Below are 16841 nucleotides of genomic sequence, written 5' to 3' on the forward strand. Positions count from 1 at the left end.
ATCCTGTTGACAGCAGCCGGCTTCCAGGTGCCTGCAGCGGCCGTCCCTCATTCCGCCACCTCGGGGGGAGTCACGACCTTCGTTGGCCCCCACACCGCTGCTGCCGGTTGCGGCTGAGGCGCTGGGGGGCCCTCCCAGCCCAGCCTCGGCTGCTTCCTTTGTCCTGGCCCTTGGAATGGGCCCACCAGGCAAGTTGGGGGTGAGGGAGGCCTCTACGTCCCGACACTATGACTTGTGTAACGGCCAGTGTAATGATTTTGTTTTTTCTTTAACCTGCCTTTGCCTTTGGACCTTTAATTCAGCTCCCCCTTATGTTACTTTAAACTTTTGTCTCTGGAAGGCCCTGGCTACAACCAATGCTCCTTTTATTTCCACTCACACAGAACTTCAGGTGTTTTTTACTTTTACCTCAAGAACTGTTAGCAGTCAACTCTGACCCTCACGCTAATAGAGAAGCCTATAAATAGAGCTATATCATAAGTCCCTTTCCTCACGTTTTAAACACACAAACACTGCCTGGCAAGGCAGAAAATGGTTGCCAACCCCTGGCTGGGAGTTGGAAAATTAACAGAATGTGAGTCATAGGCAAGACTGCCTATCAGCCCCACACCCAGGAGATATACAAAGATCTTAAGACAAAGGATCTTCCAAAAGTTTCTGAATTAATCACATCCATACCCTGTCGATCTTCTCTTATCCACTCTCCCAATCTGGGCTATTCAGGGATCTAAGCCCCATCTGTCCAGCCATCACGGATCATCAAGCACTTTTTTGTTTAGTAACACCCAGAAAAGTTCAATCAAACCTTTCCCATTTTATTGTCTCGCTTCTAGAGACAGCCATTAAGTTACTGTTTGGGGGCAGAACATGCCATACTGCTCCAGGGTATGTTCCACAGTAAAACTGAGCTACCCTCCACCTTAGTTGTGTGTGCATGTTCTTCGATCCAACACCCACCCTTAATGTGTGTCTGAGCCTCTCTTCCTGCTGTGAAGCGCTGGTCACTCAAAGCTACTATCACACAGACATCCCCTACTTTCTAGACTGGTAAAAATCACCCGATCCTGCACTCCTTTCCATTTTCCTCCTGATTTTCTAGTTAACTCTGTGTGTATGCTGTATGCGATTTCCTGTGTTTGCTACCCCTTTAAAAACCATTCCTGTTGAATATCTGCCTGTTTTTATCAAGAGTTCTCTAGAGGAATGATCCTCATATACACTGGTGGAGAAATCTCGCTTAGTTACCCCCTCTCAGTGCTTCTCCTTGTATACTAATTCCCCCAACTCACAAGGAGATCACCTATTTGGGTAACAGAACACCTTCCTGTTGAGGTTTGAATCCTATTGCTGTGTGACCTATATATTGCTGTTTCCCAAAAGGTTTTCACTGCCACCAGATCTCCTCTGGTATTCTGGGAAGGCCTTGTTATAATAGTAGTATGACAGTCAATTGTGAGTTTAAAAAGGGATCCTTTTTTGCTTAACCAAAAGTATAGTTTATTTAGAAGTATATAAGCAAGATAGTTGCAGAGCATTGATAAGTGTATTGGTTTCAGAATAGTTCTTAAGCTTGGTGGTTTCCAAAACAGTAATATATTCAAAAACCCAGTCACAAAAATTTGTTTTCCGCACAAATATTCACAAACAGGAATACAGGATAAACACTCGGCTCATCTGCACAGACATAGATTCACTCAGGCCTTTCCACACAGTTTGCCTAACCTATATAGAAGAACCTCTTCATATACACAGACTGCTCAAACTCTACACAGATTGCCTGACGTAGCCAGAGTCTCTTGGCTGGTTAACTCTCTATCTCTCATAAACACACAGACACAGAATCTCTGGCTCCACAGTTTACCAGACTCAACTAGAATGAACACTTTCTCTCAGCACACTGAATAAAAACTGCAATTCACTCTGCTCCCTAGAATACAGCTACCATCCAACCAGAGTAGGCTCCAGTCATCCATCCCACCCACCCCCACTTTCTTTCCTCAAAGGCCTGCATTTAAACTCACAGTAACAAATATTTAAAAACCCCACAGTAACACAGAAATAAAAAAACACATTGTTAATTACATTCAAAACATTACAGCCAGCTACCAATCCTGCTTCTTGCAGTACGAGCTTTTCCTATGAGAGAAAATCCCCCTAATCCTGGAGTTCTTGCCTGACAAATTATATTGATGGCCCTTGCATTTGGGAACAAAGGCCTGTGAATTACAAAGTAACAGATGTTGCTGAAATGAGGATGAGGCAAAAGGCCTCAGACATAGCTCTCTGTTGCCTCGCCTGGTTACAATCCTCCACTGTGGCCCCAGATAACTGAAGACCTTCCTTTTGACAATGAGGGCCTGTCCAACAGCAAAACTGACAACTCTATAAACTCATCAGCTCTCCACATGACGGCTAAATCTATGGGCCTTGCCCCTTCCTCATCTAGGCCATAATCTGCCAGGCTCTGGCACCCCAATTATTGAAACATCATACAGTCCAAGTCATACCCTGATTGAGGTTCTAACTGACAATCCTTCCAGCCTACATGAAGAAAGCCTTTATCAGGACTGAAATCACAGTCATCTTCTCACTCCAAACATTCCTCCAGTACCGTGGAGAGATTTTGATATTCTGAGTGACTTTTCTCCCCTCTTCCTCCTCCACTTTAGTCTACCTCTCTCTGTGTGGGAACTCATCAGTCATCACCTCTTACTAAAGTCAGGCTTGACTATAGCATACCGACACCGTCTGCTTTTACCATTCAAAGACTCCTGGAGCTCATGACTGCAACCATTTTGACAATTTGGTTTCCTCGACTGTCATGAGACCCCTCCAATGGTGGTTTTTTACTATTCCCACCCACTCAAGGACTCTCGATACAAAATGCTAACACTTCCACTGGAAGTATGGTACATTATTACTTGGTGTTCGCATCCCAGCTACTTAAATCAGCGTATGCGTTTCCTACGTCCTAACCAACCCTCGTCTTCACTACCAATACCTCTCTCTGGGACCACATCAGCCTGCTGTGGTCATGCAAGAACTTCACAGATCAACTGCCTGCATTCCTGGAAGCCTTCAAGGACATTCTTACTTTCCTCCTCTTGAAATGACAGATAATCCATGTGGTCACTGTTAACACTACCACAGTGCATTACGTAAGCAGAAAAAGTGGCACTGTCCACAGCCTCAACAGTCTCGCTTGTTGCCTGCAGGAGCATTGCACCTAGTACCACATTCTCCTAGTTACCGTACACATACCCAGAGCCACAAACTCCATAGCAGTCACTCTTGAGTTGACAGGACACCATGGGGCATGAATGGTCTATAAAAAATGTCATCAGGGATGTCTTCACTAGGGGTGTGCAATTCGGGTTTCCAATTGGGGTAAAATACCCAAATCAGACCCAATTTGCAAAGATTCGGGACTTCCGAATCGGCCCCAGCACACAGGGCTCAATTCGGAAACCCCGAATCAAAGCTTCCCGAAGCAATTGGTATTGCTTTGGGTCAAGGGTTTAAATGCCCCTTTCCTTGCCCCTGCAAAGCAGCAGGGAAAGGGGCATTTAAACCCCAGATCAGCTGTTTGGTGGAGAAATCTCTCCCTCCTTTTGGATGAAATAGCCAGACTGGATACTTTCAAAGCTCAAAGCAGTGCTGAAAAGCCCTGCTCTGAGCTTTGAAAAAGTCCAAGCCGGCTATTTTACCCAATGGGAGGGAGGCAGAGAGAGCTCCCTCCTATTGGTTGAAATAACCAACTTGGAGTTTTTCAAAGCTCAGAGCCGCGCTGAAAAGCACTGCTTTGAGCTTTGAAAGTTTTCAGGCTGGCTTTTTCACCCAATGGGATGATGGAAGAGGGAGCTCCCTCTTCCCCCCTCCCATCAGGTGAAAAAGCCAAGAACTGCTGTGATCTTCTGTATGCTCTGAATTTTTACGGAGCCTACCGAAGCAGCTGAAATGCCCTAATTCCAAAGCGGCTTGCCGCTTAGGGTTTAGGGGCATTCCGATTGTTTTCCTGCTTCGGGTAAACCCGAAGCAGGAAACATGAATCGTTTCCCTGTTCACACCCCTAGTCTTCACCCATGTGAGTCATCCTCACCGTGACCTCTCTGCAACTTGAGATAACAAGAAATTCCTGTAATTTTGCTCTTGCAGACAACACAATTCTGACACCATCCCCATCCCTCTCCTTCAGCCATGTCAACTGTGATTTCCGACAGTTCTCAACATGGCCCAGGAACATTACATCTGTCTCCCAAAGATGCCCAGCCTCCTCTCTCAGGAGGAATGGTTCAAACATCTAGACTTCTTGAACATAGTGGCTTTGAAAATCCAACCATGGAACTCGTCATGAGCCCTGAAGGACATTCCCTTCAGTGTTTGAAAACCCTCAACAAGCAAGTCATATGACCATAAGTGGAATTTCATCTTTACGTTTGTCACAAATCAAGGAATGAAGCCATTCAATATTTTCGCTACCTGTAATCCTGGAATACTTTCTACTATTACATTCCTCTGGACTGGCTTACTCATCAAATCTTGCTGCCCTCTCAGCTGCATGATCACTCATCAGTTGCAAAATTACCTTCTCTTATACTGTTGTTAAACAGTTTCTTAATAGACAGTTAAAAAAGCATTTGAACTTCTGGCTACATGTGATCTGAGATTCCTTTCCTTTAAGATGGCCTTCCTAGTTGACTGCTGACCCTTACATTTACTTCATACCCACAGTTGTTTTTGATTTTCATTTGAATCAGGTTATCATTCTTCCTACTTCCTTTGCAGCATCTACTAACACAGAGAGGAACCTGCACTTGCTTGACGTCAAAAGTTCACTGACCTTTTACATTGTCTGTACCTCTTCCTTTTGTTTGCATTACCATTCGTCATATTTTGTGCCGGCAACCACAAGCACCAACCTGTATCCTCACAGATGGCTCTCGCATACCACTGAGGTGTGCTACAAGCTGGAGTGTAAACCACAGCTACCACATCGTAAGGCCCACTTCTGTGGCAGTGTCCCATACCTTCGCCAAGGAAGTACATCTTCCTGAACCCTGTTGAGTGTCCACGTAGGTACCTGGGCTATTGTTCACCTTCATCCAGCACTATATGCTCAACATTAGAGCATGCAGGGATGCTTCCTTTGAGCAAGATGTTTTTCAGTCCTTCTTCTCCTAAGCAGTTCCTGCACCTAGCTCCAGATAGGCATGGTTGCTAATCTAGATCAGTCAGTATGATGCATGGCCATTAAGAAGCAAAGATAGGTTGCTTACCTGAACCTGTAGTTCTTTGAGTGGTCATCTGTGCAGTCACACAACCTTTCCTCCTTCCTCACTGCAGGTACTGTGCATCTTAGTTATGTCTCCATAGTTGGAAGGAACTGAGTAGGAGAGACTCAGCTCCTCCCCTTTGGGCATGTGTTGTGTATTTCCATGCTGGGGGGGAGGGGATTTTTGTACCTTTTTGTAGCTCTAGAAGTTTCTAAGATCAGCTTCTGTTGGGCAGAAAACCCACCGGTGTGAATGCACATATGATCACTTGAAGGACAACAGTTACAGGTAAGCATTCTGTCTTTCTTACCAATCACTGTCAGGTGCTATAAAATAACGTTTATTTTTATGCTTGGTATGATGACCAGCTGTTTTTGTTTAGAACAATATCTGACATAGTTCCATAAAGACTTTGAAGTATTCAGCCATTTCTTACATAATACTGTACTAACTAAAAATATAATGTTGAGGGCTACATCTATATCTCTTATATTGTAAACTCACAGTCTTAAGTACACAGAACTTCATTTTAGTGCATGATTCATTACAAATGCATAATATTAATTTGCTTTGATATGTTCTAGGCTCTTGTTACCTGAAGCTCCTCCCAAAAAATTCCTTACATTGGGTTCCAAGTTTCGCTACAGTGGAAGGACACAGGCCCAAACGAGAAGAGCCAGTGCACTGATAGACCGCCCGGCACCTTACTTTGAACGTTCTTCAAGTAAACGCTACACTATGTCTCGCAGTCTAGATGGGGGTAAGATGCTCTTAATTGACCTTTTTTTTTAGTTTTATCTTTTTGTTTCTTAAGAAACAATCTCGTTAAAGAATAGATTTAAGCCTCTTGTTATCTTCGTGTCTCCTGAGCTTCTTCCAGATGACATTTGTAAGTATATGCATGACTTTTCATTGACTATAGACTTTCATTGTCTGACAATCTGTTCCCTCAGATTCTTTGTTTGAGAACTTTTACTTCCTTCTCCAGGTTTTCATGGTCCCCCAGCTAAAGATATCTTTGCACTCAGTGAGTTGGCTGTAGGTGTTCAGAGAGGACTTTGTTTCTAGATCCAAACAACACACTCATATTCCTAACCAAAAGGGTGTATTCAACATGTAGAACACGTGCTGTCAGAATCCTACTACTGTAGGTTGCATCTTGGTGCCTGTAAACTTCATGAGGGTGGGTAGGGAAGTAAGGTTTCCATGTGAGTTCACTGCCCATAGGATCCCTCATGGGCAAGAAGGGAGTGGGGAAGGCTCGGTTTAAGTATCTAAGCTGTGTGGCTTGAAATGATTTATGTGGATCAACTTGGCATCCTCATCTATCAGTATGAATAAGATATACATGTCAATGAATTTTCAGTTTTAAATCATACTTTTCATTCTTTTATATATGTTATACTTTTTCTAGATGATGCTATTAACCCATTCCTGACAGAAATTATCACTCAGTAGCCTGGAAAATATTCTTCTTTGTTTAATTTATAAATGGTGCATTGAAAAATGTTTCCGATTTAAAGAGCATTGGCAACAGACCTGAGAGGAAACTATGCCACTCATGTCCATTGCCTGCCCTCTCTACCCTGGCCAGTCAACCCTGATCGGCTGGCCTGCAGATTTAAATTGGAGTAGAAAGTGCTGCCTCATGGAGGCTGCTGGGAGCCTTCCCGCCCTCGCTAATATGGCAGCAACCATATGCCTTGTCTCCCCCCACCTGTGGGCCCATAACCAGATCCCCCAGGTAAGTCTGGGGGCTGGCATTCTTACTTTCATGTTGAACTAAACATAAAACAGTTTGTACCTAGTAGGACTGGTTGCATATTGTAATACAGCCCTACCCCATATAGTAAGCCAGCCGTAAGAAAATGTTTGCCGCAGGTCTTGTACAAATAACAATTTTACACAAAGACTTCAGTTATATTTCACTTGAAAATGACAGTCAGCAGTTGCCCATTTTGTGGCCTTGCTTGCATGTGTACAGTTTTTTATGAAAAGAAATGAATTTGTGTTATTTCATAATATAAATAATTAAAAGCTGTTTTCTTTTTTTTCTGTGCTTTTACTGATTCTCACAGAAATCAAGAATTTAACAGTCCTTTTAAACTAATCAAGCATGATGCTCAGAGAAATATAAACATATCTAACCATTTTTCAGTACAATGCTGCTTTAATTGCACACAGATAATGGCATATGATTGTTTCCTATGTAGCTCTGATTCCTGTACTTTTAAAATGAATGTAACCAGGTGGATTTCATGCATGTTGAGCACAGCAGACACTGAAGAATGTAGAAGGTCAACCAAAAACAAATCTGTGTTCCATATAAATCAGCAATAATCCCTGTTGCTCCTTGCTGCAATTCGTAATATGGTTAATACTTTTTAATAGTGACCCTTTGAGTCATAATATTCTGACTGCTGGTTACCAAGCAACTCCTGTCCTTAATGCTATGCATGAAACTTGGAATACAAATTGTTCTCAATGTAATTTTTTTTCTGATCTGGGCCTTCCCTGATCTGGGCCTTCCCTGCCACCCAGCTGTCTGCTGTGGCGGCAGAGGAGGCGGTGGAGGAGCTGGCTCCGGGCTTTCCTGCTGCCAGCTCCAGCCTTCTCTGCCACCTGGCTAGCCACTGCAGCAGTGGAGGAGGTGGTGCGGGCGGCGGGGGAGCCAGCTCCGGCCTTCCTTGCCACCCAGCTGGTCTTCTCCCTGGCTCCATGGCCTGGTAAGTGGGGTGGGGGTGCAGAGGACGGGGGACTAATTGGGGGGTTGAGGGGGGCTGGGAGACAGGCTGCTTCCCCCTCACTTTGGTATGCTCCAAATCTTTACGGCGCATACCAAAACAATTTAAATACCCGAAGCCAAAGCGGCTTGCTGCTTCAGCTTCTGGGGTATTACAGATCATTTTCCTGCTTTGGGTAAACCTGAAGCAGGAAAACCGAATTTTTGCCCTGACAGTAACTGTGATAGCAGCCGTCTTAGTAGCATTAAAGGAAAGATGGTCCAATAAATTTTGATAAATGTGAATTGAGGCATATGCATCTTTCAGTCTCAGATAACAAGCCCTGCAAAGTAAGAAGTATAGAAACTTTTTTGTAGGAAAGTGTCAGAAGAGTCAGGATTCTGAATACATTAACTTGGAAACTCACTGTGAACTAAGTATATATACATAAAGAGAGGGGCATGAGATTATTTCAAGTCAATTGTTTTTTATTTGACAGAATAGGTTTACCCTACACTCTTTTATGTTGCATACACTGATACCTATGAGCAAGGTTATGCAAGTGTCTGTTAATTTTGGAATTAACCAGGTTGTAGGATTATTGATCACCAAAGTGACATAGGAGTACATCTGGTTTTTATTTAGTTATTTCTTTTTTTTTTTTTGAAAAATTTTTATTGGGTTAGAATCCATTATTTCCACATTTACATTCAATTTTCCCCAATTTTTTCATCTCTAACCCCCTCCCTTTCCCCCCCCCCTTTTTGTTGACTTCCAACAGCTTTCCAACCCTTTGTCCCCTTTCCCTTACTTTTATTAACTTCCTCTATCTAAAACAAATATATATTCTCCATTATTCTAAGCAGTACATCCTTAACTATTTTTAACATTATATGCCCAAACTGTAAGCCTTTGTTTCCATCTTAGATAAACAATTTATCCCAATTTTTCAATTTCAGGTATTTCTATATATCATAAACCATATAGATCATACATTCGTTTATATCAAACAATTTGACTTATTCTCTATATATATTACTCATTCTATCTTTTTATAATAGTTCTATATATCTCTCCTCACGTAGTCAATCAATTTGACCCATCTATATCTTCAGACATTCAGTTTGGTACAAAACTTATCCGAAAAAAAAAGAAAATATTGTTAGTTAATCGCTCCTTATATTTAGTCCTTATAATTAATTATTTTCTCTATGTTCTGTTTGTTAACCTATATATATCTATATATATGTCAATCTATTAATCTGACTGCTTATTAATTCACATTTATCTCTTCTCCCCCCGGTAAAGTCTCCCCCCTCTACTTCAATACTTCAGTAGTTCTCAAACTGCCACAGTTTTCCTCCCACCTCCCATTTCTTCTCCAGGTATTGTTTCAGCTTCTCCCAGTCTGTGTTGAACTGCCCTGAGTCCAGATCTCTCAGTTTTCTTGTCATCTTGTCCATTTCAGCCATATACAGCAATTTGTAAGTCCAATCTTCAATAGTTGGCACTTCTTGTACTTTCCATTTTTGCGCATACAAAAGTCTAGCTGCTGCTGTCATATAAAATATCAACGTCCTGTGTTGGACTGGAATTCCCTCCATTCCCAAGTTCAGTAGCAGGAGTTCTGGGTTCTTATTAATTTGAAATTGTAAAATTTCACTCATTTCTCTTATTATTTCCCCCCAGTACTGCCTGGCTACCTCACACGACCACCACATATGATAGAGGGAGCCCTCATGCTTCTTACATTTCCAGCATTTATTAGAAGTATTCAAATTCCCTAGCGCAATCTTCTTTGGTGTCATGTACCAACGATAGATCATTTTGTAAATGTTCTCTTTGATATTAATACATGTCGTTGTCTTCATTGTAGTTTTCCACAAGTATTCCCATGCCTCCATTGTTATTTCTTTATTAAAGTTTATAGCCCATTTCACCATTTGTGTTTTAACTATCTCATCCTCGGTATACCACTTCAACAGTACTTGGTATACCTTGGATATTCTTTTCTTATCTTCTTTAAGAAGGGTCTGCTCTAGTTCCGAATTCTCTATTCGTATACCTCCCTTTACAGAGTCCGAATTATATAAGTCTCTGATCTGTCTATACTGGAACCAATCGTAGTTAGGTGATAGTTCCTCTTGTGTCTTTATTCTAAGTTTGGATGCTTCAGTTTTAGTTATTTCTTTATACGTTAAACATTGTTGTTCATTATCAACAGCTCTCGGGTCTATCACCTCATATGGAACCACCCACAAAGGGGTTCCTTCTTGTAGATAAATTCTGTACTTCTTCCAGATTATGTATAGACTTCTCCGAACAAAGTGATGCAGGAACATCGAGTTGACCTTTACTTTGTCATGCCATAAATATGCGTGCCATCCAAATATTTTTTTATATCCCTCTAGGGCTAATAGTTTCTTGTTCTTTAATGGTTTTTATTTAGTTATTTCTATCTTGCGTGTTCCAGGGAGCTTGGAATGAAAGTTTGACCCACGAAACTTGGTGAAGTAGGTTAAGATTAGTAAGATTCAAAGAACAGTGTGGAACTAAAGCTGAGTTTTCTATTTTCAAACCAAATCTAGCCCTTACACATTTACACACCCAAAAGGGTGGTGAAAGTTTTTAGCATTACGTGTAGGTTTCTTGGAAGAATGATGCATATAACTGCTACTGCTGCTGCTTTTAAAGTTGGTACTCAGTTTGCTGCTGAGGTGCATGTATGTCATTAAAATTAAACAGTAGTCTAATGTAATTTTACTAGAGGTAATATGTTTTCATTGCATCTGGGTTAAATGCAAAGAAGGTGTTTCAATTCATCAGAAACAAAAATAATATGTAAAAAAAACCGATTTATAGAACTTTTGTTAAACCTGTTTCTCAGGAATATGGAGAGCCAGTTTTTCATAAAATTTAGAATTCATCTAGACCTACAAAGAGCAAATTAATATTTTTAGTGTAAAATGATTAGTGAATGATTGAGAATGGTCACTTTGGGGTAACTGGCTGTTCAATAGAATTTAGTAGGCCTGCACCATATAATTCAGTTAGATTGATTTAAAAAAATTTGATCAATTATAAAAGAATTCCTAGTTAATCAGGTAGAAAATTTTTCGTTTTTTAATTATATTAAATCCAAGTACTTATTAGAACTACATATCAAGCCACTGTTTTATGGGAAGGATTTCTCCTGTGTTGAGAAAAAGGGGACAATGCCTGTTCCCTCTGATACATCTCATATGCATTATAGAAAGAAAGCTTGCTTCTTCCTTTAGAAATATATATGTAGATTTATACATATTTGACTGATTGACTTAAATTGGTTTATTGACTTAAAACTCACAAGTAATCAATGAAGATTTCTTTAATTAGATGATAGCTCTCTCTATATGTATGGTTTTTCTCATATGTGTTTATTAAATGACACCAGGACAGCTAACATATGACAAGTACATGGTCAAGCTTGCCAAAGTAAAGAGAAAGTGTGGCATGTGATAAACAAACCTTCGACCCTCTGATTATCAAATGTATGAATTCAGGGACATCAGTGTTAATTGATCTATTATTATTATTATTATTATTATTATTATTATTATTATTATTATTATTATTATTATTATTATATAACTTAATATATTTGATATTTATAGATGTATATTATACCCTAATGAAATTACATTTTTTTCTGGTTCTAGAAATTGTTGTTTACATATTCTAGTTTCTAAAATGTTATTTTTTCTTTCAAATAAATTACAGAACCATCTTTGGATCCCTATTTTTTTAGGTTCACGGTATTCTCCTGTGTTTGGCTTCATTTTATTTGGATGGCATTTGGTTACATTATCATTAAAATGTTAAGTCCTTTCTTGCTGTAGCGGCATCTCTGGAGCAATACTGATTGTTTCTTGCATTGTATTACACAACAAGAAACATTGCAATGTATTCAGCAGCTGATATTTACAAGTATTCTGAATAGATGTTATGGAGCATCTGCATGTGTGCAAATACAAGCAAATTCTCAATATTGCATATACACATTTATCAATTAGCTTGACCCCTCCCAGCACATTTAATTAGCATTTATACATGTTTCTGCATGTTTTTTGAAACATGGCATCACTTTGGCAAGTTGTCTTAATCCACAATTCATGTTAGTTACAAAGAATATTTATTTCAGACTTTACCTCTTTAAATTATATTTGCTTTTAGCATCAGTGAATGAAAACCATGAAATGTACATGAAGGATTCTATGTCTGCTGCAGAGGTTGGTACTGGCCAGTATGTCACGACAAAGGGCATCTCTCAAACCAACTTGATAACCACTGTGACTCCAGAGAAAAAGGCGGAAGAAGAGAAGGATGAGGAACCGAACAAAAAAAAGAAAGAGGAAGTCACTCCAGTGTCAGCAATACGACATGATACCAAGGTACAGTTTTCAAGTCTCTATTTAACTCAGCCAGCTAAGGAATATTAGAAGTGATACAATAACTGCTAATAAAAAAAAACTGAGCAAAATCAAAATATGTATTTGGTGCTCGATGGTGAATATAGTGGGGTTTGTGTACTGTCTTACTTCTCTTGTAACCAGTCTGAATTAGGGTTTTTTATGGAGAAGCGCTTGTTAAAATGTAGGTGGCATTGTGATTAACAGATGAAATTTCTTCTGCATTTTACTTGGGTTTTTTACAAAAGAAAGAATTTTGTGAGAGTAACCTGTAGTTTTTTTGTCTGCTTGCTGTTAATTTATTTTGATAATTTTTTCTGATAACTATTGTGACAAATTTTATTTTTCTGAATAGACTGTTTGCTTCCTTGTGATTAACCTTAGAATCAATGTTACTGCCATTTCTGTACACAAGTGTATTTCTGGCATTCCTTGCATTCTACTTTTCTGCCATATAAATGTAGAATTGCGTTAACTAAGTCGTTACTGTGCAGTAAATTAGGACTACCAATGTCACACATACGATTCAGTTATAAGGCTAAAAGTAAAGTATTAACATTTGCAGTTTGCAAATATTACACTGAAGGAAATGACTGTCTCTTCTCAGTTGGCTGAGCTTCATTTGGGTTGTGTTTGTTTTTTTCTAATAAATCAGAAAATATTGTGAATTGCAAATATTGCTGAAGACTAATATCTAGAAATACACATTATTATCCTAAAGGTTTTTTTGATACTCAAAATTACATTCTGATTTTATTAAGCAATATTGATTTTTTAAAAAATAAGATTCCTTGTTAAAAATGTCTGCAAGATTTAACTAATTTTAAAATACCTTTTAATATCCTTTCTGATATGAAGTACACCATCTTAATGAACAGGATCCTGATCTGGATCATAAAACCTAGTAATTATATCAGACTTTTGCAAAACAAGTCTTTCCCCCCTTATTCTTCTTGTTGCAGCCTTCTGAACTCCTAGCAGATGGGTTGGGGGCTTTCTTGAATGTTGTAGGATATGAAGCAGTGTTCTGCTTGATCCATTTTAAATCCTATTCCACTGATCTTTGTGTGTAACAGTAGACTGCATGCAAAATTCTGTACATATCAGTCTGCCAAACTGATTGTCAGCGCACAGTCCTCAAAGCGAATGCTGAAAACTAACAGCTCCATCAGTTTACTGCAATATACATGCAAGAACCAACCATGCACTGCAGTCCTTCTCCCAGTGTGACAGTTCTTGTTAAAGTCAATAGCAATTTAATCTGCTGATTTTTAAAGAAACTGGATTGTGCTCACCAGTTTGTTTATTTGTATTTTATTATATATTATTTTCAGTTACATTTTATTTTATTTTGCCAGTTGACTATACCTGAATGTTTGTGGGAACTGGGATGTTTTGGAAGATTATTGGGGTTTATTACTTCTCATCGAAGGTACTAGAAATCCATGATCTGACCGCCCATGTCTTTAACTATCCATTGAAAACAGTTGCATGAGATTCACCTACTGTACCTGACTTATTTTCCTGTTGTAAATCGCTCCCATACCTGGCTCTGATGTTTGTCCTGATAAGATACCCATATGTTTTCTCTGTCAGGGTAAATAGTACTTTTGAGAAGGGCAGGGGGTTAATTAATCCTCTCCCTATGCCACGGTACCACCTTCCCCCCAGTAGCTGCTGTTTACAGACATTAAAAGGCATGGGAGGTATACATGGATTTCCACTATTTCATGCAGTTGCATCCTGAGAAGGTCAAGCAAGTTTCCCTGAAATATGAGATAAATTTCCATGGAAGTCATTTTGATCATTATCCACCACTACTGATCTCCTGTAATGAACAGCCTCCACACCGGTGCATTCTAGAGTCCATGCTAAGATCATGTGTGGTTATGGTCACTGCCCTAAGTAGTCCTTAGAACATAGGTCAGAATTCTCTACAGCACAAAGAGGTTCCTTGTCAGACATGTGAGTCCCTCAGCAGGCAAATCAATGTGAGTAAGATTTCCTGATGACAAAAAGGAGCTATATAAACTGAATTTTTGAAGTACTTGGTTTTGTGACGTCTTAGAAATTCAGTTGGAATAAAAACTTTAAAGAATATTTAAGAGGCAAGCATATAGAGCTTTAAGGGCGGTTTTGTTATTTATGTGCACAGGAATGCTTGGTAATAAACATGTTTTCAGTATCAACTAACATGATTTCATATACTGCATTTGTGTCCAAGCACAAATCAATACAACCAACCAGTGGCAGAACAGGACAAGAAAAAAGAAGAAAAACTAAATAGATGAATGGCTATAATATGTACCCTAAGCAAGCCAATTCTGAAGGATAATCTGTCTTGCCCAACCATATTTGTGACACACTCACATCTGCTATTGCTACACATTATATCATGCTAACTCACATCATCACAAAATTTTATTTGATTATCAAATTTAACACCTGGTTAACTCCAAGCTTAATGAATGAGTAGTTAATAACAATTTAGTGATCACTTGTATTAAACAAGCTTGGTTGATAAGATATGAGAGAGAAGTATAAAATTAGAAAGTTGTAGGGGAGCTTAGAAACATTTAAAAGGGAGTAATCAGAACGGCTATGGAATGGCCATCACTATAATCCTATACTTGAAGCATCTTAGAGATATCTGGGAGGTCATTGTGGGAGATAAAACCCTGCATTACACAGACATTGACTTGATTCAGCAAGGCAATCATATCCTGTTCCATTATTGTTTCATCAGCAGAAACTATTCCACTAAAAAGTACTATCCTGTCCATTTTGTGTCTGATTCTCTGAAAATCAATACACAAAGTGGTTTCAGTTAGCAAATACACTCCTTTCTTGTTTTGTAGTTAGAATGAATATGCACAGTGTGAACATTCCGTGTCAGGATCTTCATTATCCAGCTTGAGGATCTTTCCTAATTAACTTGGAACTAGCATGATTACTAGCCAACTTAAAATTTAAGTGAAACCAAGAGTAAGGACCAAATGTTAATATGCTGTAATAGATCTAAGGCCATGCCCACTGCTTTGTTTTTTGAAAATTGCCTTCTGTCTTGAAAAGAAAAATGAAAAGACATAGTTTTTTAATAAACCATCATTTTTAATCAACTTCATTCACAGTTTTTCTGCCATTCTATTCTTCCAGTTTGCACCTCTCCAAAATTTGCTCTTGAGTGTTTGATGACACTTAGAATGGTATAGGATGTTGCATAAGCAAAAATCAGGTGAGGAAGCACATCAAGAGGAAGTTATTATTTTAACATTCATATGCTATAAGTAGCCTGTGTTGGAAAAAAGGAAGTATATTAGAATCTTTGAAAGATTCTATGAAAAGACACACACAAATTGGCTATTCAGTTGATTTGCCTGTAAGGAAACATAAACAGTGAAATACTAAGTAGAGTTACTCTAGTTTAAGTCCCTTGAAGTCAAGGGGCTTAGACTGAAGTAACTCTGCTTAGTATTTCACTGAAAGTACTTCTCATGTGAAAATTCTTGCCTTTCTGTGACATCACCGGATCTTCAAGAACATATGGCATTCTATGAAAAAATCATTACTAAGGATCTTCAAGATCACACGTACATTACAGCAGGGCTTTTTTGGAGCCAGAATGGCGTTCCAGCAACTCTTTAAAATACCCACATGACTGGTGTTATGTGGGTATTTTTAAAAGGGCCAATTTTGGACCCGGATTCAGCCCAAAACAGCCTGAATCAGGCTGTTACCGGGTGGAGGCAGAAACAACCTGGATTGGGGTCGAAATGGCCGGCATCGGGCCGGTGCTGGGTGGGAGAGGGTTCCCCCATCTAGCAGCGACCCAATCCAGGCCATTTAGGGCTCAAAATGTCCCAGAATGGGGCCGAAACAGCCAGGATTGGGCCGGTGCTGGCCAGGGGAGGGTTCCTCCACCTGGCAGCATCCCGTTCCAGGCCGGTTCAGCCCCAATGCGGGCCATTTTGGCGCAATTTTGACCGTTTTGGGCTCATTTAAGACAGAGATGTTCCACCAGGCATTTGGTTGAGGCCAGTACCCAGATCCACCGATTGGCCTCCCTACCTGTCTCCTATCAGTAGGAGACAGGCTATATTGAGTCATCTGCCCCATGTAGGAAAGGTGGCCAATCTCGCACCGACTCAGGTCCCCACCCCCTCTTCCCTTATGGCTGGCAGGGAAGGGTAAAGTGAACCTGGGACATAGTGCAGAGTCAGAACATAGTTCAGAGTTTGTTTTTATGCTGTTAAATCAGGCTTTTATCATTACTTAACGTACCGTTTTATCAATGTGTTTTTATCCGTATGTTGTGATCCGCCCTGAGCCCGTCCACGGGGAGGATGGACTATAAATTTAATTAATGAATAATAATAATAATTTAGGGCCCAAAATGG

At 39.8% G+C, this 16841-nt stretch overlaps 1 protein-coding gene across 5 annotated transcripts in view; it reads left to right on the top strand.

Moving 5' to 3' along the window:
- EPB41L3 (erythrocyte membrane protein band 4.1 like 3) overlaps positions 1–16841 on the top strand; it is a 181944-nt gene that overhangs the window by 120317 nt on the left and 44786 nt on the right. For 4 of the 5 annotated variants that reach the window (XM_054984569.1, XM_054984573.1, XM_054984574.1 and 1 more), the window contains exons 11-12: positions 5858–6033; positions 12209–12426. In XM_054984569.1, coding sequence (XP_054840544.1) covers positions 5858–6033; positions 12209–12426 — 394 coding nt within the window. The remainder of the gene's footprint in view (positions 1–5857; positions 6034–12208; positions 12427–16841) is intronic. The other variant, XM_054984570.1, reaches the window with a different exon arrangement.

The sequence above is a fragment of the Eublepharis macularius genome, chromosome 7, assembly GCF_028583425.1.
Source record: "Eublepharis macularius isolate TG4126 chromosome 7, MPM_Emac_v1.0, whole genome shotgun sequence".
In the NCBI taxonomy this organism is placed as follows: Eukaryota; Metazoa; Chordata; class Lepidosauria; order Squamata; family Eublepharidae; genus Eublepharis; species Eublepharis macularius.